General features: G+C 39.2%; 1 protein-coding gene across 1 annotated transcript in view; it reads left to right on the top strand.

The window, feature by feature from the left end:
- Positions 1-10,471, top strand: part of LRRTM4 (leucine rich repeat transmembrane neuronal 4) — a gene marked incomplete at its 3' end in the record, with an annotated part of 714,648 nt that extends 704,177 nt beyond the window's left edge. Inside the window, exon 3 of the mRNA XM_079791491.1 lies at positions 10,250-10,471. Within this exon, the coding sequence (XP_079647617.1) occupies positions 10,250-10,471 (222 nt within the window). The remainder of the gene's footprint in view (positions 1-10,249) is intronic.
- Positions 10,472-24,330: the final 13,859 nt, after the last annotated feature.

Below are 24,330 nucleotides of genomic sequence, written 5' to 3'. Positions count from 1 at the left end.
GGGTAGTACCTGGGTTGCAAGTTCATCCCCGCCCCTTTGGGGCACATTGATTTTTAGAGAGAGGGTGGGAGAAAGGGAAAGAGAGACTCATGGCCAGGGAATTATTCAAAACCCTGTCTTTTTCTTTCTTCCTTACCAGTTCTGGATACTCAAAGCTGGTGAGTGTTTCAAAATTCTGCAAAGGACATTTTCCCCAGCCCAAATCAGCTTTTCCTCCAGTTTTATGGAACAATAAGCTAGTAAATTCCTCTTTTATTTATTTTATTTTATTTTTTTAACGATCACATTTATTGTCACTCTTCAAAAACTATTTTATTACATAAAAAATTCATTAAAATATTTCAGCAAAAGAAAAGATTCAAGCAATATAGAAGTATAGAGAGTAAAATGGGTGTCCATTTTTGCACTTCTCTGACTCCAAGTTGGTGTATGCTTCTGGCCACTTTCCTGTATATTGAGATGAATAACAAATTTTTCCTAAACATTTTTCTGCTTGTTGCTTTTTCACGTAACATCTTTAGGTCCTTCCATGTTAGTATATATCATTGTCTTTACTGACTGCATACTTGTGATTTGACATAGAAAATTATAATTGTACTAGAGGCCCGGTGCATGAATTTGTGCATGGGTGGGGTCCCTCAGCCTGGCTGGCGATCAGGGTATATTGGGGCAGTGGGAGGTTGGCTGGCTGGGGAAGGGGGGGAGGGCGCAGGAGGTTGGCAGGCAGGGCACATCAGGGCCATCGGGGCGGGCCAGCTAGGGGGAGGGGCCATGGGAGGTTGGCTGTGGGAACACACTGACCACCCGGGGTAGCTCCTGCATTGAGTGTCTTCCCCCTGGTGATCAGTGCACATCATAGTGACCGATTGACCAATAGTTTGGTCATTAGGTCACTTAGGCTTTGATATATATAGATTGTCATGGCTCAAAAGAACTTTGAAAAAGAAGTGTGTGATTCGCCTAGTTTTCTATTAACCTTTTGAAAAATGAATGGCAGTTTGCAGAGCCATGCTTAAATTGCTAGTCACTGAAAAAAAAAATGCTCCACAAAATGAACCATAGGACTCTTAATTCATTCATTTATCTAATGTATCTTGTAGGAATTTTGAAGAGTTTTTTAATTTGGTGATGGAAAAAACAACAAACAATAAAACTAACATCTTTATTAAAAAAAACAACTTTGTTCATTTGAATAGTAAATTGGAAGGGTAGTAATCAGGGCTCTAATTTGCATCTTGATTCAGAAAACAGTTGTTAACTTTTGGGTTCAATGTATTTCTCAAAATTGTGTTTTAAAATTAGCTTTAAAACAAATACTTTCTAAAATAATGTCATGTGATGTTGAAAGTTTTACTTTTTAATTCACAGAAACTAATGCTTAGATAATTGTTTTCTAATTAAGAAGCAAGCCTGCATTGAAAAAAAAATGAAATAGGCTGTTTCTTTTCAGAATGGAATTAAATAATATAATTTGACACATTGACTTAGATTTATTAATTATCTTGTGTCTCTTTATATTATAAATGGCTTCAGATATTCAAAACTTAGAAAGGCAAAACTTATGAAAAGGCAATTGTTATTTTAATTATCTCAGTTGAGGAGTGAGGGATGAAATCACATCTATAGGAACTGTGAATTTCACAGCTCGGTCCAATGTTTCATGTGCTTTTTTGAAATGAGATGAAAGAACTGTGATTCTGCTTATTCAGAGCTGCATGGGTTTTTTGCTCCTGGACTCATGTGCCTGTAATGAGCTTCTGTGAGTCCTAGGGGGTGCTAGGTCCTCTACCTCAGTGACTCCACAAGGCTTTACACCCAAGAAGAAATAGACTCTACTTCTTGATATGAAGAGCTAGAAAGAATTGTGGTCATTTGTTCACAATTCTTGGGTGGAACATATAATACTTTGGAGCTGTCACTGTCATGTGTCAAATTAGATAGAGGAAGCTCTTTGGCAATCAGTATATGAAGAGGACCCTGGTGACATTTATGTTCCCAGTCTCAGTTGTTTCTGAGACCCTGTAAAACCTCCAGTATAGCTATTAAATTCTTTCTTGTGTCTATGAGTCTATTAAGTTTCCCTGTTATCCAATTAACATAAATGATGTGAAGTTCTGTAAAATTTAATCAAGGCTCCTGAAAAAAAACACAAAAACTTTATTCAAACTTATTTACATTTTCTTATTTCCTGGCCATTCTTGTCACCTATTAATAAAGTGAGTAGAATAAAGGCTGTTATATATTCATTTAGCTAGTGCCCTTCATTTTTAATTAATTTTATTTCCAATAAACCAAGTGTCCATCTTAATTAAGCAATTCCACTATATTGAATTTGTCATCCGTATTTATAGGATGGTATTTTTTAAATGGTCTGAGTAGTCAGACACTACCCTTTAATTCTAAAAATTAGAGACCAAATGTCATTTAGGAAATTGAAAATCAACTTTTTATGACTTCAATTGAAAGAACTCATATTGAAATGTGAACAATGTTCATGAAAAGTTAATAAATAAGACTAATGATAGTGCATAGTAATTTTAGAACGATCAGGCTATTAAACTACTTATAACTAATGCTAATACCTTTGAGAAAAGAGGATAACAATATTGGAATTTCATGCTCATAAAAATAAAACTGAACTTCAAAAGCTTTTCATGATCACATATATCAAGAGCCCATTTCACAATGTTCTCACATTTATATACAGACACATTTCTCATTTTAAATATAATCATTATGGATGTGAAATTATGGGATCTGAATCAATTTGCAGACTTCTAAGCTCCACAAGTTTTTCTCTAATTTCGCCCTTCCTCCCAAGATTTAAAAATTCTCCCTACCGCTGACTTCCCTCTTTGAATCACTAATGCTATGAGCCACTGGAATTGAAAGGAGTGTGTCCTTTTATGCTCCCTCGAACATGTTGGAAGCAAAACACATTCTAGGCAAAAGGTATATGGTGTTTATAGGAAATCAGAACATATACTAAGGTTTCTAAGCTTCTGAGTGCACAAAGTGGTACTGAAGCCTTGGTTAACGAACCCCTCTGTGACCCTTCACACCCTTGATCTCTCTGAAGAGAAACTAGAAGACAAAAAGATGGGGCAGGTGTTCAGGAATGATACTGCCACTATTGAGTAAACTAGAGTGAGAATATGTCTTTTCAGTATAGCCTTTCTTTCTTGATAATCAAGGAATACTTTCAGAGTTATCCAAAGTTTATAGAGGTGAATAAAGTGTCATTATTATCCTCATTTTTAGATGATTCACAGGAAACTCAGGAGAATTCAAGTGACTTTAATTAGGGATAATAATGGTTCCTCCCCTTTGTAACCAACCTCACATTTAGCTATAAAATATGGCTCTACAGAAGTTTACATGCCACTGATACCATAGTAAATAGCTAATTATTAATGATGGAAAAGGAGCAAAGGGAAGGCCAGACTTCATAGGCATTTCATTTGGGAACTTCCCCAGGAAGCTTCAATTTTGCAATCCCCAGTGAATCCCCAGCTCATTTCCCACAAAACACGGGAGGAAGGAGTACCACCAATGGGAGACAGAGGCATGCACAGTCAAGTTGGGGTGACAGGTGCCTGTCAGTCACACCTGGGAACAGAGCTCATTGGCCAGAATGGGTGTGGCCACTGCAAGCCCCTGAGAATTTGGTCATACATAATCTCCTAAACAAAGCAGTTTGCTTTCTTGTTGCTCTTGGCTCTCTCTTGTGGCTCTTAGCTCATGGGGCTCTCTTGTTCCCTGCATTCGCCAGTGTTTCCTCCATAGCCATGCGGCTCTGTGGACCCTATAAGCAATGGCCTGATGGACTGCAGCAGAGAACACAAGCTAAACCAGCCTGATGCTGGATCGGACTCTTCTAACATGGAATGGAAACTCTTGACACTGGCTCTGATTTTAGGCCTGTAAGGCAACATGGGACTTATTCTTTGGTGGGACAAGGGGAAATGGGACCTTAGGAACACAGGGAATAAAGCTTTCTATAATATTTCATCCTCCCATGCAAGTTTCAAAAAATTATTTTTCTTGGGATAGCACAAGAATTCTACTCCCATGAGCAGCAGGTGGGGACGAGGACCTCTCTCCACTGGTAACACCTCTATAGAAGGTTCAATTCAATTTGAGTTAAAATGTTCATATGGATTTTAGGACAGTGTAATATATTCCCCCAGTGACATCCTTCATTCTATGTACCACACCCATTATCTGTAAATAAAGTGTAGCTTCCAATGCAATCAATGAGCAGTCAAGCACGCAAATGAGGCCATCTTTAAGTAGTGTTTTCCTCTGCTACAGAATGAAGTCTATCGAAGAGCTGATGGAACATAGAGACCATTTACAAAAAACCTCTAGGAACACATTTACAAAAAAATACTAAATGCACATTAAGGGGAACTTAAGGATACTTTGTTTTGACTGCTGGAAGGGAAACCATGCTACACATGGGGACTCAGGTGGTTAATGTACTGCACATTATTACTATACAGTACAGACCTCAGCTCTTAGATCCTCAGAAACCACGAAGTCAGTTGATCACATAGTGCCCTACAGAATACATTTTAAGAGTAAATAAGCGAACATCTTAGATATGCTTTCAGAGCTTGCCAACTCACTTGGATTTCGAATTCTGGCTCTTGGGCTATTGTGCAAGAAATTTTACAATGTTTTTTGCCCTGCTAGAGCTTCTAAGCCCATCTCAAATACAATAGAGAAAATGGCAGTAAATTGAAGTAAAAAATAAACTGGTCCAACTGTAATAGCAAAACAAATTTCCTGAGTTCAGAGATGAGGCAGTATATAAACTTAAAGCTCTGCAGTTAAAGCAGGCTGCTTGACATTTGAATCAATTTAATTTGAAGACAAATACCATGGTGTCTAATATATGAAATTGTTTATTTCCATTATATTTCAACTTGAAGGATATTATTTTGCATTGAAAATGCAGTCATGTTAACAAATGAGCTACTGGTTTTCATCTGTATATTAACCTGATTATGCAAAAGAGTCTGTAAGACCCCATCTCACTCTTGCATTCACTATTCATATACTATGTTTATAGAGTCGATTATCTGCTCATTGTAATGACTAGAGAAAGACTATGTGTGGTGCAAGAAGACTGTACAAAACCACAACCTATGCTTAATGTTTATTTTTAATATATTTTTTATTGATTTCAGAGAGGAAGGGAAAGGGAAGAGAGACAGAAACATCAATGATGAGAGAATCATTGATTGGCCATCTCCTGCACGCCCCACTGGGGATCTAGTCTACAACCTGGGCATGTGCCCTGACTGGGAATTGGACCATAACCTCCTGGTTCATAGGTCAACGCTCAACCACTGAGCCACACCATTTGGGCAATATTTATTTTAATGACTTTTCTTTATTTGAGTAATTTGGAGACAGTGAGCTATTCCCTTAAGTGAAAGTGTGCAACAACTGTTGTATCTAGTACTTCTATCATGTTTATTGTGTGTGTTTTTTTATAATCAGTGCCTTGTTCTCACTGTCAGCATAGAAATTAATGCCTAATGTTTAAAATACCTCTGTATCAATCACAACATACTTTGACTTAGTATGTTTTTTTCATATTTTTTATTACAGAATGGTATATTCAAGGTTATATCAACATTTTGTTTGATGAGAAATTACTTATTTTACTATTTCTTTTTTTTTTGAGGAACTCAAATATTAGTTTTATTCATAGATCTTTAGACCTCACAGCTTTCAGCAGCAGCTCCAATAATAATAACTAATTGTTTTTGACCATTTCTTAAAGAGTTGTTGAAATTAGTGTTTGACTTCCAATAGACGTCATTGTGCCTCTTCCTAAATAAAAAGCAATATATATTTATTTAATTTTCTTACTCATTGAGAAATACAGTGAATTATATGAATTCAGGGAAAATAGTTAGAAATTTCTCCAGGCTATTGCTGATCACATGAAAATAAACTGTAATCTCAATATGTGCTCTAATTATTTTAAAAAATATCTTGTACAGTGATTTCTAGTTTAAAATTATCTCAATGTGACTCAGTAGATATACAATCATATGCACACACACACACAAATCAGAAACAAAATTTTATGAAACAACTTATTTATATGATACACTCTGATACTTCTCATTCTAGTTCATTTAATTTTAGATATGTTTATCTAGATTCACTAAATTAATTTTATAACCTACTGAGTTGTGATCTTCAATAGAAAATGTTGCTTTAACATATATCTTTAAAAATGTGAGGAAGTGACTTTTACCTTAGTTAAGTATAAAGTTGTTAAAAATATAATTCTCATACAAACAGATAGTAAATTGTGTCAAAATTGTATTTAACATATTAATGAGGATACCAGGCAGAAAATCCAAGCCCTAGCTTGAAGAACATTTTAGGGATTTATATAGTAACTAGAGGCCCAGTGCACAAATTCGTGAACGGGTAGGGTCCCTCAGCCTGGCCAGTGATTGAGGCCTATATGGGGGCTGGCTGGCCAAGAAAAAGGGCCCCGGAGGTTGGCCGGCCTGCCCCCCCCCCAATTGGGGATAGGAGGGGCAGGCCAGCAGGGGGCAGGGACCACAGGAGGTTGGCCAGCTGGTCTGGGGCTGGATGGCCAGGGGGAGGGACCGCAGGAGGTTGGCCAGCTGTCCCGCTGATTGGGGCCATCATGGGGACTGGCTGGCTGGGGAGAGGGACTGCGGGAGGTTGGCCTGCTGGTCACCCCAATTGGGGCCTGAGGGGAGGGGCTGTGTGAGGTTGGCTGTGGGAGCGCACTGACCCATGGTGGTAAGTGCACATCATAGTGACTGGTCAACTGGTCGTTCTGGTCGTTCCAGTCATTTGGTCATAATGGTTGCTTAGGCTTTTATATATATATAGATTAGAGGCCTGGTGCACAAAATTCGTGCATGGGGGTGTGTGTCCCTCAGCCCACCCTCTCCAATCTGGGACCCCTCGAGGGATGTCTGACTGCCTGTTTAAGCCCAATCCCAGTAGGATCGGACCTAAACAGGAAGTCGGACATCCCTCTCACAATCCAGGACTGCTGGCTCCCAACTGCTTGCCTGCCTGCCTGCCTTCCTGATTGCTCCTAACTGCTTCTGCCTAGCAACCTGATCACCCCCTAACCACTCCCCTGCCAGCCTGATTGATGCCTAACTGCCCTTCCCTGCAGGCCCGGTCACCCCCAACTTCCCTCCTCTGCCAGTCTGGTCACCCCTAACTGCCCTCCCCTGCAGGCTTGATCGCCCCCAACTGTCCTCCCTTGCAGGCCTGGTCCCTCCCAACTGCCCTCCCCTGCTGGCCTGATTGCCCACAACTGCCCTCCCTTGCAGGCCTGGTCCCTCCCAACTGCCATCCCCTGCTGGCCATCTTGTGGTGGCCAACTTGTCTCCACATGGGGGCAGCCATCTTTGACCACATGGGGCAGCCATCTTGTGTGTTGGAGTGATGGTCAATTTGCATATTACTCTTTTATTAGATAGAATAGAGGCCTGGTGCATGGGTGGGGGCCAGCTGGTTTTCCCTGAAGTGTGTCCCGGATCAGGGTGAGGGTTCCCTTGGGGCATGGGGCGGTCTGGGCAAGGGGCCTGTGGTGGTTTGCAGGCCAGTCATGCCCCCGGCAACCCAAGCGAAGGCCCTGGTATCTGGGATTTATTTATCTTCTATAATTGAAACTTTGTAGCCTTGAGCAGAGGCCAGGGCAGGCCAGAGCTGTGGGAAGCTTGGCTTCCTCCATCGCTGAGGCAACTCGAGCCTCCTGCTCTCTCAGGCTCCGTGGCTTCTGCCATTTTTGTTGGGATTAATTTATCTTCTATAATTGAAACTTTGTAGCCTTGAGTGGAGTCCAGGGCAGGCCAGGGCTGAGGGAAGCTTGGCTTCCTCCATTGCCAGGGAAACCCAAGCCTCCTGCTCATTCCGTGGCCACAGCCATCTTGTTTGGGTTAATTTGCATACTCACTCCTGATTGGCTGGTGGGAATGGCTTGTGGGTGTAGCAGAGGTACGGTCAATTTGCACGTTTCTCTTTTATTATTGTAGATAGGAATGGTTTCTACAAATAAATTTGCTAAGTTAGATATAAGACTGGTTAACTTCCTATAGAACAGTTAAACCATAAAAACTTTGGGGGTTAATTTATCTACCAAATTAGAAAGTTATAACCATTTATCAATTTCTGCAGTTTAACCTAGAGAAAGAGTCACATAGTCCAATCAGGAGACAGACAACATATCAATTATTTTAACCAAAAAAAAATTAATATAAAGAATTGCTAACTAGCCTGGACAGTGTTGCTCAGTGGTTGAGCATTAAGCCATGAACCAAAAGATCTCTGGTTCAATTCCTGGTCAGAGCACATGCCCGGGTTGCCAGCTCAATCCCCAGCAGGAGGCAGCCTATCAATGCTTCTCTCCCATAGATGTTTCTGTCTCTCTATCCCTCTCCCTTCCTCTCTCTCTAAAATCAATTAAAAAACATATTTAACAAAAAAGTGCTAACTAAATATAGTTATTAGCTAAGTTCACACAAAGGCTAAGAGATAGTGCGATGGTATAACAGAGACAGCACCTTCAGTAAACCACTACCATGCCTATAACCTGTAGAACTAAGGGACTAAATAAAGATATTAGAGTCACTAAAATAAAAATCTTAAAGGAGCAGCTTTGGGGAAATGACCTTCACATTGCCTGGTGCTGAAGTCTATGAGGGGGATAGGATGGGATGAAATATTGGAAGTGCTGAAAATGTTGGAAAGACCACAAATTGGGATTGTCTGCTGTTATGGGAAGACACTGCTCCAACCAGAAAGAAGTGTGGTGGGGTAGCTCCCTAGAGCAGGAAGATGCAGAGAGGAAGTCCATTGTGGGAGCAATTCTCTCTACCTCCTTTTGCCTGGCTGCCTTTGTCCAGGAGACCCCATTGACAAGGTCTAACAGGGAGCAGCAGGTCAAACAGAAATGGAATTTGCAAAGCCTCAGCCCAGGATCACAAAGCCAACTAGAGAAGTGGGGTAGGAGCCTAGAGACAATAGCTCAAACTGCCACAAACTCTAACCTTACAGAGCCATTAAGTGTACACAGTTTTATAATCTGTGGACTGTTAATCAAAAATATCAGATTGGATCTAGCGGGTTATGAGAAACACTCTAGCATGCTATCCAGCCATCATAATTTTCCTTTTCCTAAGCTTGGGACACTTCTATTTATCAGACATGTGTGGTTTAATTAAAAGCTGAACATAGAGTCAAACTCACTATAATATTTTGAGATGTTCCTATTAATGTAGACCATTATTCGGGAATATTATTTTAAAATTAGACACATATTTGGCTTTTTAGCTTGAAAGCATTGATTTCGAGCTAAAAAGCCAAATATGTGTCTAATTTTAAAATAAATTTGCTTGTTATGAACACAAAGATATGCCCACTTTTATGACTCCGGAGTTCTTTTGTCCAGAATTTATTGAGTTGTTAGAAATATTCTATGGCAAATTCTTAAAATCTTAAGAAAAAAGTTACACGTGTCCATAAATATTTAAATTATATATAAAAATTAAAAGTAAACAACTCTCTTTATATGTTTACACTTCTATTTACACAAAATAGTTTATACTAGACATTCTTTCAGCTTAATGTCTTAACTTAATATCAAATCTTGACATATAACAACAGATCGCCACTCTCCAATCTTTGTATTATCTACATTCAAATGTATGAATGCACATAATATACATATTTTAAATTCCCCTGTTGATAGGAATTTAGGGTTTTTCTAACTCTGTTATGGCGATAGATGATAGAACAAACATTGAAAAATCTTTACATATGATTTTATGAGAAATCTGTATATATGACTTTAAGTACAAAGTGTGTGTGTGTGTGTGTGTGTGTGTGTATATATATAGATATATATAGATATATATATAGATATATATATATATATCTATATATATATATATATATATATATATATATAGAGAGAGAGAGAGAGGGAAAGAAATATAGATAGATGATAGATGGATAGATAGGTGATAGATAAGATCATATTTAAGGGTATTTACACAAAACTATGGAGTTAAATACTAACAATCACTATTTTGCTTAATGTTCATTAATATTTGAATCAGCAGTTGATGACTTAAAACAGCATGAAAGAGAACAAAATGCAATCCTGTGTCATCTTCTTATCTCTCCAAAGCATTTTCATCATCCATCTTCTCTTTCTCACCTCCAGGTCCCACACCACGTGAAGCCCTTGCCGTATTACAGCTACGACCAGCCGGTGATCGGGTACTGCCAGGCTCACCAGCCGCTCCACGTCAACAAGGGCTATGAAGCCGTGTCCCTGGAACAGGACGAAAGCCCCGGCCTGGAGCTCGGGCGTGACCACAGCTTCATTGCCACCATCGCCAGGTCGGCAGCACCAACCATTTACCTTGAGAGATTAACAAACTAAGGCAAAAGCAACTCCTCATTGGGGCACTCCAGGAGCGGGGAGGGAGGGTCTTCATCCTAAAGAAGAATGGCTGTCCAACATTGCTCAATCAAGGCGGCTCATGTTCCTGCGAAAACATTTGTGACAGATTGGAAGGGAAAACCAAAACTGCTGAAAGAGAGCACCCGCAACATAACCAGGAGAACCACAGAACTCCCTTTGCTTTAAAACGTACCACAAACCAACAAGCGTGCTCCTGGATGTAAATAGTAAACGTGTTGAGTTCTTATACAAATAGATTTCATCCTAGCTACACATAGGTTTGTTTGTACATTTGCTTTTTCTACACTGCATGGTTCCTGGCCTGGAGAACCACAGGGCGGGGAGAACCTGGGGAGGGTGGGAATTGGGGAAACAATACCAGTTTTCCTTGTTAGGTATGTGTAACTCTTGGACTTTTTGTTTCAATTGCTTTTGTTTCATTTTTCCTTTAAAAATGATGTTTGTTCTTGTCTGGTTGGTTTGATTTTTATTGTTTACCTTGCTAAGTGATTCTGTTTCCACTTCTGAACATGGGCATCGAGCTTATGTTGTACCAAAAGCAAAACTGCTTTACCACAGACCACAGGTTCACAAAGCTGACCACCACGTCTGACAGAGCTACTGCAATGAAGATCCAACAGAACGTGGGCGAAGGGCGCTTCCTGACACCCGGGGTACACAGTGTGAGGAGCTTGGCTTGTTTCCTGTGGGCTGCCCTCACTGTGCGTTTTCACTGTGTAAGAAGCCTGAAGGAGGGACCCCTGAAGGCCTCCATGAGAAATTACCAGCAGAAACATCCTCATGTGGACCAGGGGTCTATGAACTATAATGGTCATGTGGTCAATGAATGAAACTGCCAAGCCAACAAATTTCTAAATACAAGATAATGTGTAACATTGATTTTTTTTAAATTATCAATTACTTTTTTGTGTAGTTTTATCAATAAAAGAAAAAAAATGTCCGAAAAATAAATATATCGTTCTGTGGTTGGTACGCCACAGCCCATCCTAGGTTGAGTGTTTTATCTCTATAATGTGATATCCTTCTAGCCTGGATTAGGGCAATTCAATAAGAATGCATTGGTGTCTGTCAAGTGTCTTCTGTGTGTTCCACCATCAGGTAGAGAGTCTCTATACAGTATAGACAATAAGTATGAGGTGTGGCTTATGAACTAACTTGTTTCATAATTATTTCTTTTTCAGATTTATGATGTAATGCAAAATTATATAACAAATCTGAGGTGACAGTAAGTATTCATGGAAGGGTTAGAGGTTGTATGATATTCTAGGAAAGAAAGAACTGTGCGGAAATCGGTTACTATCAGAGAGAAACATAGTCATCACTCATTTTTTAACCAGAGAGATAACTATACACACACCAGTTGAACCACTTTTACTTGAATTCTTTAGGGCTGTGATGCCAGCTTTCAGTAATCCTCTGATTCACTATGGACTCCTCCTAATCTAGGCACAGGTCTAATTTGTGTTCTTCTATTTTTAAAACAAAATGAAATTACAAACTTATGTCATTCTTTGTTAGGTCAGGTTTTGCATTCTGAAAGGTGCTAAGATGGAGTAGTTTGAGTGGGTTATCTGAAGAGCTAAGTTGATACCTGCCCTCCATTTAATTCCAAATTCTGCTAAAATAATAATAAAAGAGCCTTGTGAATACTTTTGCGTCAAAGTAAACTGGCATAGAGTATTAAGCATGTTTATTTTTTTTCAAAGTCTTTCTGTTTTACTACTATTTTATATTATACTTGAATTTAAACTTTATCTCAATTGATAAAATATTATTCCATATTAAAGAAAATTCTATCAAAGGAAGTTTTTTTCACATTGGAACACAGGGGCTATTGCTGTCAAACTCTGGTAACTTTCCTAACATTTACAATCAGGATTTCATTATATCTGGGTATGTGTCCTAACCATTCAAAATGAATTAATTATTAATTCACATGTTAAAATAATTTTTGGCATTATGATTTTTCTTTTAAAAAGTATTTAATAGCATTAAGGCAGAACATATTTTGGTGTCTGCCCAAAGGACAAGGACTCCCTTCCCATCTTCTCCATCTATCCAGTATCACTCATACCACCCCACCCCTGCCATAGTCAATGTACTAGAAGGCATACCTGAAAATGTTTGATTAAAGTTGGCTTAAATCAACCATTTCTTATGTTTATTTCTGTTTCTTATAAGCAACAAGAGTCCAAAATAGATAACACCCTTCATATTATTTAAAACTGCATACTTGGCCAAGAGTTGTCTCAAGTCTAACACGAAATAGTGAACTATTGCAAAACAGGTGGCATTATGAAAATGTTCTGCCCTATGAAAATGAAAACTTTCAAAATAACTTTTTAAAGTATATCATTTACATATGCCAGAGCTAGTTTGCACTGAGTTTTAGAAATCTATTGATGATTAAACAACAACAAAAACAGACAAATAAAATCCCCAAAGCAATTTTGCTTGAGGAAGCTTGGGAAAGCCCTTAGTGGGAAAATTCAAGCTTGATATTGTGTGAAATGTTATGCTTAATTTCAAGATTATCCTAATTAGTCATTTGACTTTAAAGTATAATTTTTATTGAAACTCTGAAAGCTATGCACTTTTGGGAGTATCATGGAGTATTTATAGAGCAAAGACATCAAAACTATGTCTACAAGGAATTGTGAATGTGAAACATACAGATTGGAACAGTCAATTATTCAAACATTCTGATTAATTTATCTCTTAAATATCCTTAGTAATGCTGAGTTTGCTTTTACTTATTGTATCATGCAATAAGGAAATACCTAAAATCAGAAGCTTGATTAATATATGTATAAATGTAACTGTGGTTTGAATGTTTATTCTATCAGAGCTCTACTTATAATATTTCATGTATGACCTTCTAAGACTAAGGATATAAATAATAAGACTTATCAACTGCAGAATGCATAAAACACAAGTACTTTTTAAAATCAAAAGTAGACTATGTTATAATATTTCAAATAATTTCACTCATAATAAAGCCATGTGAGGGGAAGGAGGGCTCTAGGAGGATGCCCTGCCATCTATTATTGGCCTTCATGCCACACTTATATCAGTAACTTGAATGCAAATATGGTATATGTACATAACAAAGGGATTCATGTCATGAGAAATGGAAGAAAATGCAACATTCCAATCTGGAAATCTTTGTATTTTATGAGCAATTCATAAGTGCAAATTGAATTTGGGAATTTTGGTTGTCAGCTTATCCTATCTAATAAAATAGTAATATGCAAATTACCCATCACTCCGCTATACCCACAAGCCATACCCACCAGCCACGCCCACCAGCCAATCAGAGCGAATATGCAAATTAACCCCAAACAAGATGGCTGCAACCACAGAGAGCAGGAGGGAGGCTTGGGTTTCCCTAGCAATGGAGGAAGCCAAGCTTTCCACAAACCCTGGCGGGCCCAGGCCTCCACTCAAGGGTACAAAGTTTCAATTATAGAAGATACATAAATTCCAACAAAAATGGCTGCCACCACAGAGCGAGCAGGAGGCTTGGCTCCACTCCAGGCTACAAAGTTTCAATTGTAGAAGATAAATAAATTCCAGATACCAGGGCCTCTGTTTGGGTCACCAGGGGGCATGGCTGGCCTGCAAACCACCACAGGCCCCTCGCCCAGGCCGCCCTATGCCCCAAGGGAACCCCCACCCTGATCCGGGACACACTTCAGGGCAAACCAGCTGGCCCCCACCCATGCACCAGGCCTCTATCCTATCTAATAAAAGAGTAATATGCAGATTGACCATCACTCCAACACACAAGATGGCTGCCCCCATGTGGTCAAAGATCCTGCCCCCATGTGGACACAAGATGGCCACCCCAAGATGGCCAGCAAGGGAGGGCAGTTGGGAGGGACCAGGCCTGCAAGGGAGGGCAGTTGAGAGGGACCAGGTCTGCAGGGGAGGGCAGTTAGGGGAAAACAGGTTGGCAGGGGAGCAGTTAGGCATCAATCAGGCTGGCAGGGGAGTGGTTAGGGGGTGATCAGTCTGGCAGGCAGAAGAGGTTAGGGGCAATCAGGAAGGCAGGCAAGCGAGCAGTTGGGAACCAGCAGTCCTGTATTTTGAGAGGGATGTCCGACTGCCCGTTTAGGCCCGATTCTACCAGGATCAGGCCTAAACGGGCAGTTGGACATCCCTCAAGGGGTCCCAGATTGGAGAGGGTGCAGGCTGGGCTGAGGGACACCCCCCCCCGTGCACGAATTTCATGCACCGGGCCTCTACTTATTAATAATATAACATGATGACCAAAGGAAAAAAATATCATAGAAATGTCCAAAATAAGGAATGTTATTATTTGAATCTAGCTTTACTGGTCAAACTGCATGTGGACTTCAGTATCAGTGCCATACCTCCAAGGGGAGATCTATAAAAATAGCAAGCAGAATATTGGAAGTTATGCAGTCTGTAGCATATATCCCTGCTTTACAGATCCATGTTTCCACACAGTGTTGGTAATTTTTTGGTGTTTTCTTTTTTTTAATTTATCAATTATAGTTTGCATTCAACATTATTTTGTGTTAGTTTTACGTGTACAATATAATAGACAATTGTCTACTTTACAGTGTTCCCCTCAATACTCCAGGTACCCACCTGGCACTGTAGGTTGCTATTATAAGATTGTTGACTATATTCCCTGTGCTGTACTTTGTATCTCCATGACCATTTTGTAACTTCCAATTAATACTTCTAATCCCTTCACCTTTTTGATAATTGATTATTTAATTGAGGAATTCAAAGCCCTGGGGGCAATGGCCTGTCTACATCCTTTTCAAGCTCCTCATTTCTGTGGACTTTCTAATTTCTAAAGCCTCATGGCCTCCCATGAGGGCATACTTGTTGTACTCCAGGTTATATAGCCTTTAATTGGCTTTCATTCAGAAAATATAACCAGTCCAAGTTCAGAAATTCAGGTTATCTGAGCTTTCATTTCTCTCACCCCACGTGCATGCCTATAGTGACAGGGCGCAGCATTGTTCCTGTAACAAATTCGGTAACTGCTTCCTGTTTTGTTCCCTGGAGAGCTGAGTTCCTCCTTCCTTGATTCATCTCTAGGATCCTGGTTCTTCCAAGGCTGAACACTATCTTTCTCTTGCCCATATTACCAGGCACCTGATTTCTGCCCATAAATCCCAGACATTGGTTACCAAACCTGCTCTGCTTAGGTCTAAATAATACTCTGCTCCTCAAACACCCAGTTTGCCCTGCTAGGCCAGCCTTGATTCTACTTGCAGTAACTTTCTGGCAGGTGCTCTATTCTCTTGATAGTTTGCTCTGCTGCCTAGCAACTTGACGTCCCATCCTCTGTTGCTGAGCTTGCACTATTCTAGAAGTACAATCCAGCTTCAAAAAGACTTGTTCTGCACACTTGAGAACTGAGTTTCCATAATGGAAGATCAGTGGTTTGGTGCTTAGATTCTCAAAAGTTAGCATATACGACAATTACCCGAAAGGTTTTTTTTAAAAATGTATGGGTGGGGCCCATCCTTAGTGTTTCTGATGCAGTAGGTTTGGGGTGGAGTCTGAGAATGTTCATGTCCAGTAAGTCTCCAGTTGATGCTGCGGCTGCTGGAATGTGGACCACATGTTGGAAACCATTGCCATAAAGAATAGCTATTTATATTCCTTATAGGTTAATGACTCTGCCCAGGAACTCAAAGTTTATATTTCATATTGACAGGATTTAATGCCAAATGAAGCTTTAGGACGTAATGCTAAATGAAGCTTTAAAATAAGCATTGATTAAAGATAAGTAGAAGTAGCAACCTACAGAAAAAAGAAAGACAAGTAGAAGCATTATACAATCACGCAACTTGCAAGGCCCATGACTTTATGTACAGGAAATTTTATAAAATGTGCTGCATAACACTACTAGAATATGTTTTATGTGAAAGAAAAGAAGCAAAAAAACAAAAAAACAAAACACATCAGCCACAACAACAACAAAAAGTTTTTATGATCAAATTTAATTTGTAATATATTGCATATGACATGTTCCCTTTGGAAGTTCACAAAGCACTTTAACATTTAAAGGATATCAGAAATAGTGTAGTCAAAAACCGATTTAACTTTGTTTATCCCTGGATTTTCTAAATGTGTTCAAACATAATACCCTTCCTCAATTTACTACCTAACACATTCCTGCAGAACTAATGTTCTATAGAACTCACCTGGGAAATGTTCATTTAGATTCCTCTTCCCCTGGCCATCAAGAAAAGCTTGTACCTTTGCAAATAGCTATTTCCATATTTACAAATGACGTACTCTTCTGAGATGCATGAAGGCTTGTTTTTAAATCAAGGGCTCAATATATTTTAATCTCTCTAATAATAAAGCAAATGTCACATTTGCTGGATTAAACGAGAGTGAATAATTAAAATGATAGGGACCTGGTATCATGAATAGAAAATAGATCTCTCCATATATGACATTTTTTTCCTTAGAGGAAATTAGGTCTGTTGTTTCTACTGTGTAAGGCATTGCAAAAACATAATAAGTCAACAAAGAGCACGTAGAAATGTAAGCAGCCTTATTATCTGAGTTGACAAGCTACTGATCAGTTATTGGCCTCAGGTGATGTCATTCATTCATCTGTGTTTCCTGGGCCTGAGGGTCCCCTCAGACAGGTAATAAAAAAGCTATGGGAAGGACAGATGAGAAGACCAAACTCACTTGGCTCATACTAAGTCATTTCTTTATAAGATCCAGGCAATTGATTGCAATGTCAGAATGGATTTTAGACTTTCTATACTCCTTATGGCTTGTTTTTAAAAATGATACAATAATAAAAATAAGATTAGACATGAGCTCGGATTTTGTATGAATTAAGAAAGTTACCTTATAGCAATAATGAATAACTGTATAATGACTATTCCCTGGGATCAAAAATATTCATATTAACCATGGCTGGATGGTTCAGTTGATTGGAGCATCATCCTGTATACCAAAAGGTTGTGGGTTGAATACATGGTCATGGCACATGTTTCTCTCTCTCTCTCTTCCCCCCCCCCCCGCCCCCGGCCTCTCTCTCTCTCTTTCTCTTCCTTCCTGTCTCTAAAATCAATTAAAAAAACATATCCTCAGGTGAGGATTTAAAAAATTTATATTATCTAAATTCTTGAGTGGGACTATACCCTTTTAGGGGAAAATACATTTGATATTAGACAAGAAAGGAAATCTTATGGAAGATGACTGAAGAGTGGCTTAATCAGATATTATTTTACTCTGCTCAAACTGCCATAACAAAATGCCATAGACTGGGTGTTTTAAACAGCAGAAATTTATTTTCTTATAGTTCTGGTGTCTGGAAAGTCAGGGTTTGGTATCTGGTGGGAGCTCTCTTCCCAGCTTGCAGATCACTACCTTCTCTCTGTATCCTTAGGAGGCAGACAGAGAAAGTGTGCTTTCTAGTGCCCCTGCTTATAAAGACACTAATCCTATCAGGTCAGGGCCCCACCCTTATGACCTCATTTAGACTTAATTACCTTCTTATGGGCCTGAACTCCAAATACAGTCAGTCACACTAGGGGTTTAGGGTTCAATATCTGAATTTGGGGGGAACACAATTCAGTCCAGACAGGCAACCAGAAAAACAAAACAACTACAACAAAAACAAACAAACAGTTGCAGGATTCCTACAAAAGTAACCCAAATGATCTTATGTGTGTGTGGGGGCGGGGGGAGGGGTCAGGGAGGGTCCGGAGGAGGGAATAGGGAAAGAGCCAGCTTATTCTAGCCGAAGAATACTTGAGGAAAAAGCAGATTAGTTGGAATTTCAATTGGGTATGTACTCCGAATACATTTATAAGGAGATATAATATGGCCCGCTTTGTTTTAGTGGCAGAGTACTAAAAATATCGCTTAATAAGGTCATCAAAGAAGTTAATTAAATAAGTTTTATGCAGCATTTTAGTGTTTTTAAGTAGATCCATTACTTAGAAAAAAGAAAACATTTTCCAAGCTGGTTTTACACTACTCCCACGATGTGCTTTGGCCAAAAGGGTTCCAAGGTCAGATAACCCTAAGGAAAAGCTGCATATTTTATCCACCCTCTTAAATATACTCAGTGCTCATTAATATAGTAAAAGGTTTCCAAATTCCTATAGCAAAGAAGCTGTTTGAATTCAGCATTTCCCAGTGCTATTGGATTATGAAATGTTCCTTAGAGAAATCACAACTATTGTGCTCGTTTTCAACAGAGTACATTTAGGAAGACAGTATATGCCCAACTAGTGTTATGTGATGGACTGTATAAAGAGCTCACTTATGTGATGAAGAGCTAACCTAGGGAAGATAAATAAGAGTGTTTAGTGTGGCTGTAGAGTTCTTTTTTTTTTTTTTTTTAATCCTCACCGGAGAATATTTTCCCATTTAGAGAAAGTGGAAGAGAGAGGGAAAGACGGAGAAATATCAATGTGAGAAAAACATATTGATTGGTTGCCTCCAGCACACGCCCAGACCAGGGCCCAGGCCAGGGAGAAGCCTGCAACCAGGGTACATGCCCTTGACCTGAATCAAAACTGGGACCCTTGAGTCTGCAGGTCAACTCTTTATCCACTGAGCAAAACTGGCTAGGGCTGTAGAGTTCTAATACCTAAAAATGTTACTTTCTGTAAGATATACCACTTTAAGAATGTATTGGGGTTTTTATCAAAAGTAAATATTTAGAGCTTTTAATCAAAATATATTACCCAAACAATGCCTAGAATAACAACTTCTACATATGTTGAGTAGCTCGGTTTTCAATACGTTATCATGGTTTGAAGAAAACTAGGATACTATATTCACTTACACTTTGAAATTCACCACAGTATGATGAATAGAGTTGAGATGCTGGAAATAATAACAAAATTGTGGAATACACTGGAGAACTTTATAATAAGGAAGAGATTCAGTTAGGGCAAAACATTCCTGTTTTCAATGATTGAAATGATTGTAACATAAAAAGTGGAAATGTACTTGATCCTTTTTCCAAATGTAAAACAAATCAGGATGGATAGTACCAGATGGCAGATTTTAGTTAAATGTATTCATTCTTTCAATAAGTATTTAATAAGCATTATTTTGTGCCAGCCACTTGTTTTATTAGAGATTATAGTATCCCCAAGGGCATTTTATGGACAAGAAAATTAGCTATTTTACTCCATGCCTAAAGTGCTATAATAAAGAAGAATGGGTAGAATTGACACACATACTAAAGTAATATATAGGCAAGAATGGAAGTGTACACTGAGAGTCAGTAAGATGGAAAGAGTATTCTAAGGAGTGTAACAATCAACCCCAAGATAAAAAGAAGATGGTAGTTTTAAGGAACCAGATAATAAACAAGGGAACATGAAGAGCTAACCTAGGGAAGAGAAATAAGAGTGTTTAGTGTGGCTGTAGAGTTAGGAAGGCTGTTGATTGTCCTTGGGGTAAAAACCATCCATGGAAAAAAATATTAGAATGCATTCTGCACCTAGAAGTTTTAAAAAATCGATGATGAATCCAAAGAGGTTACATGTTAAGCTGGAAAGATAAGCAGAGACCAGATCATGCATGTGGAGGCAGCTATACTAAGGAGTACAGGCTTTAGCTTAAGGAGTTTATACTACCAGCAACCAGGGAGTCACAGATGCATCTTAATAAAAGTACTGCACATATCATTTTGGCTTTGGTAGGAAGACTGTATGAAGGGAGCCAGATCAGAACCCTAGAGACCAGTTAGAAGTCCACTGCAATATAACACTTGAGGGATGATGCAGGTCTTATCTAGGAAAATTCCAATGGGAAATAAAAGCAGAAAATAATTAAAAGAATAGTTAAGATTTATTGAGTGCTTATTATGTATCATGCACAGTTCCAATAATTTCACATTTAACAACCCACAACAAGTATATTTGAAGTAAATGTACTACTTATTGTTGGTAGCTTCACTTTACAGATAACAATGCCAGGAATGAAGAGGTTAAAGTATGAAGTCATAGTACCAGTATTCAAAGCCAGGAAATCTCTTCAAGAAAGAGGGTCTCTGAGCACTGCTGCTCTGTAGCTTCTTAAAAGCAGCAGAACTATGCAAATGGAAGCAGGGAAAGTTTGAGGACTTGGGAGGTACTGAGCATAGTGCCCATATTTCTGGTTTGAGCAATGATGACCTTGTTGATATTATCATCTGTGACAGCAGCCACAAGAGGGATGACCTGTTTTGCTATAGAAAATGATGAATTCCATTATGGATATATTGACTTTTAAGACTATTATGGATATGTTGACTGGTGCCATTCAGGGATCAGTGAGATACATAGATCTAAAATTAAGAATAATGATAGGGCCATTATACACTGGAATATGATGTTGAATTCATGGGAATTACATAAATTAATCATGAACTGTGTGTAGATTGAAAAGGGAAGGGAGACCATATCAGAAAACTTGATAAGAGCAAAAGTGCCATCAAAGGAGAATAAAAAAGAATATCTAGAAAATTATCAGGAAAACAAGAAGTATAGTTTTTGTTTTTGTTTTTAAGCCAAAGGAAGATAGAATTTTCCAACTTTGACAAATAACATAAAAACCTGTCTTGGTAAGTAGTGAAAACTTGTCACTGGGAGTATTAACAAGGATATCTGATGTCCAACTTCAGAAACAACGTACAAAGTTGTTTGTATTGGTTAGGAGTTTGAACTAGATGACACTTCGGTTCCTTCTAACTCTATAATCTTATGATTTTCACATTTTTCCTATATAGCTGAAATGATATACATTCCCAGAGCCTGAAACTGTGCATTGACTGTCAGTACTTGAGATGAAAAACATATCCTGGAGTTCATTTTTTCAGTTTCAATTTATATCAATTTTTAATTTTGCATTCAGATCTTATTTTTCATGACACATATTGTTTGTCAAACTTTTCAATCTCTAAATTGAATACTGAATGACTGGAGAACTTTTATGGTACTTATTTCAAATTGCCTATGAATTACTCAAATGTTTTCAAACTTGCCAAGACTATAGAGACTGGCATTTGTATAGTAGTGAAACAATAAACATTTGTTAGAAAATGAATAAATAAAACAAATCCATGGTATCATTTTTGAAAAAATAGTTTGAAATTAGTGTGAGGATACTCTTTCTGAATATAAATCTTTTTATTTTCTTTTTTTTTAATTTAAATCATTTATTCTTTTTATTTTTTTAAGATTTTTTAAAATTGAGTTTAAGAGAAAGAGGAAGGGAGAGAGAGAGAAAAAAAATAAATATGAAAGGAAAACATCAATGGACTGCTTCCCGCATGTCCTCTACCAGAGATCAAGCCCACAACTCAGGCATGTGCCTTGACCAGGAATTGAACCAGCAACCTTTTGGTGCACTGCATGACTCCCAACCAACTTGAGTCACGCTGGCTAGGGCCATTTTTAATTTTTCAATTACAGTTGGCATACAATATTAGTTTCAGATGTACACCACAATGATTAAACATTATGTAATTTACTAAGTGGTCATCCTGATAAATCTTGTACCCCTCTGATACCACACATAGTTATTATAATACTAGAGGTCCGGTGCACGAAATTCATGCACGGGGGTGGGAGGGTGTCCCTCAGCCCAGCCTGCACCCTCTCCAATCTGGGACCCCTCGAGGGATGTCCGACTGCCCATTTAGGCCCGATCCTACAGGATCGGGCCTAAACGGGCAGTCGGACATCCCTCTCACAATCCAGGACTGCTGGCTCCCAACTGCTCACCTGCCTGCCTTCCTGATTGCCCCTAATCACTTCTGCCTGCCAGCCTGATCACTCCTTAACCACTCCCCTGCCAGCCTGATTGATACCTAACTGCTCCCCTGCCAGCCTGTTTGCCCCTAACTGCCCTCCCCTGCAGGCCTGGTCACCCCTAAATGCCCTCCCCTGCAGGCCCGGTCACCCCCAACTTCCCTCCTCTGCCAGCCAGGTCACCCCTAACTGGCCTCCCCTGCAGGCTTGATCACCCCCAACTGCCCTCCCTTGCAGGCCTGGTCCCTCCCAACTGCCCTCCCCTGCTGGCCATCTTGTGGTGGCCATCTTGTGTCCACATGGGGGCATCCATCTTTGACCACATGGGGGAAGCCATCTTGTGTGTTGGAGGGAGTGATGGTCAATTTGCATATTACTCTTTTATTAGATAGGATAGAGGCCTGGTGCACGGGTGGGGGCCAGCTGGTTTGCCCTCAAGGGTGTCCCTCATCAGGGTGAGGGTTCTCTTAGGGCATGGGGCGGCCTGGGCGAGGGTCCTGTGGTGGTTTGCAGGCCAGCCACGCCCCCCCCCCCCCCCGGCTACCCAAGCAGAGGCGCTGGTATCTGGGATTTATTTATCTTCTATAATTGAAACTTTGTAGCCTTCAGTGGAGGCCTGGGCCTGCCAGGGTGTGTGGAAAGCTTGGCTTCCTCCATTATCAGGGATACCAAAGCCTCCTGTTCGCTCCGTGGCCGCAGCCATCTTGGTTGCATTAATTTGCATACTCGCTCCAGATTGGCTAGTGGGTGTGGCTTGTGGGTGTAGTGGAGTGATGGTTAATTTGCATATTACTCTTTTATTAGATAGGATTATTGACTATATTTCCTATGCTGTACTTTACATCTCCATGACTATTCTGAAACTCTTACTTTGTACTTCTTAATCTTTTCACCTTTTTCACTCATCCCTCTAACTCCCCTCCCAAAATGTGCTCTGTATTTATGAGTCTGTTTCTGTTCTGCTTGTTTATTTATTTTGTTTTTAAATTCAGTTGATGATAGATATATATTTATTGCCATTTTATTGTTCATATATTTTATCTCTCCCCCCCCCCTTCTTCTTAAAGAAGACCCTTTAACATTCATATAACATTGGTTTGGTGGTGATGAACTCCTTTAGTTTTTTCTTCTCTGGGAAGCTCTTTATATGTTCTTTGATTTTTAAATGATAGCTCTGCTGGATAGAATAAGCTTGGTTGTAGGTCCTTGTTTGCATCACTGTGACTATTTTATGCCACTCCCTTATGGCCTGAAAAGTTTTTGTTATGAAATTAGCTGACAGTCTAATGGGCATTCCCTTGTGGGTAACTATCTGCCTTTCTCTTCCAGCTTTTAAGATTCTCTCTTTGTCTTTAACCTTTGGCATTTTAATTATGATGCATCTTGGTGTAGGCCTCTTTGGGTTCATCATCAATTTTTTAAAACTCCTATGTGTAGAATGCATTCATATTTTTTTTTCCATGGATGGGTTTTACCTTAAGGACAATCAACAACCTTCCCAGAAACAAAATACTTGAGAAGTCTCATAATTTTTACTTCTTAATATTAAATTTCTATGTTTGTTACAAGTTACAAAGATTGTGGAAGGAATATTCTCAGGTCCTACAAATTAAATTGTCCATTCTTGCCCTGGACAGTGTGTCTCAGCTAGTTGGGCATTGTTCCATGCACAGAAAGGTTGCTGGTTTAATTCCTGGTCAGGGCATTTGCCCAGATTGCAGGCTCAATCCCCAGAAGGTGGCATGCAGGAGGGAGTCAATGGATGTTTCCCTCTCACATCATTGGTTTTCTCTCTCCCTTTCCCTTTCTATTTCTCTCTAAAAATCTTTAAAAAATTAAGCCTACTATTACCATCATATATAGCTATAAATATTAAAAAAGATTCCCCAAGATTGTGAATAAAATAAAGATGACCACAGTGACCAATTTAAAAAAACAAAAAAAACACACAGAAGTAAATGAAAATTGCCAATTCTTATTAATATTACAATTCCCCTTTTCCCCACACAACTTTAAAATGTTGAGAAAGAGTAAAATAAGCTG

This window comes from Cnephaeus nilssonii (assembly GCF_951640355.1).
Source record: "Cnephaeus nilssonii genome assembly, chromosome: 15".
Classification (NCBI taxonomy): Eukaryota; Metazoa; Chordata; class Mammalia; order Chiroptera; family Vespertilionidae; genus Cnephaeus; species Cnephaeus nilssonii.
This window is presented reverse-complemented; position numbering and strand designations above follow the sequence as displayed.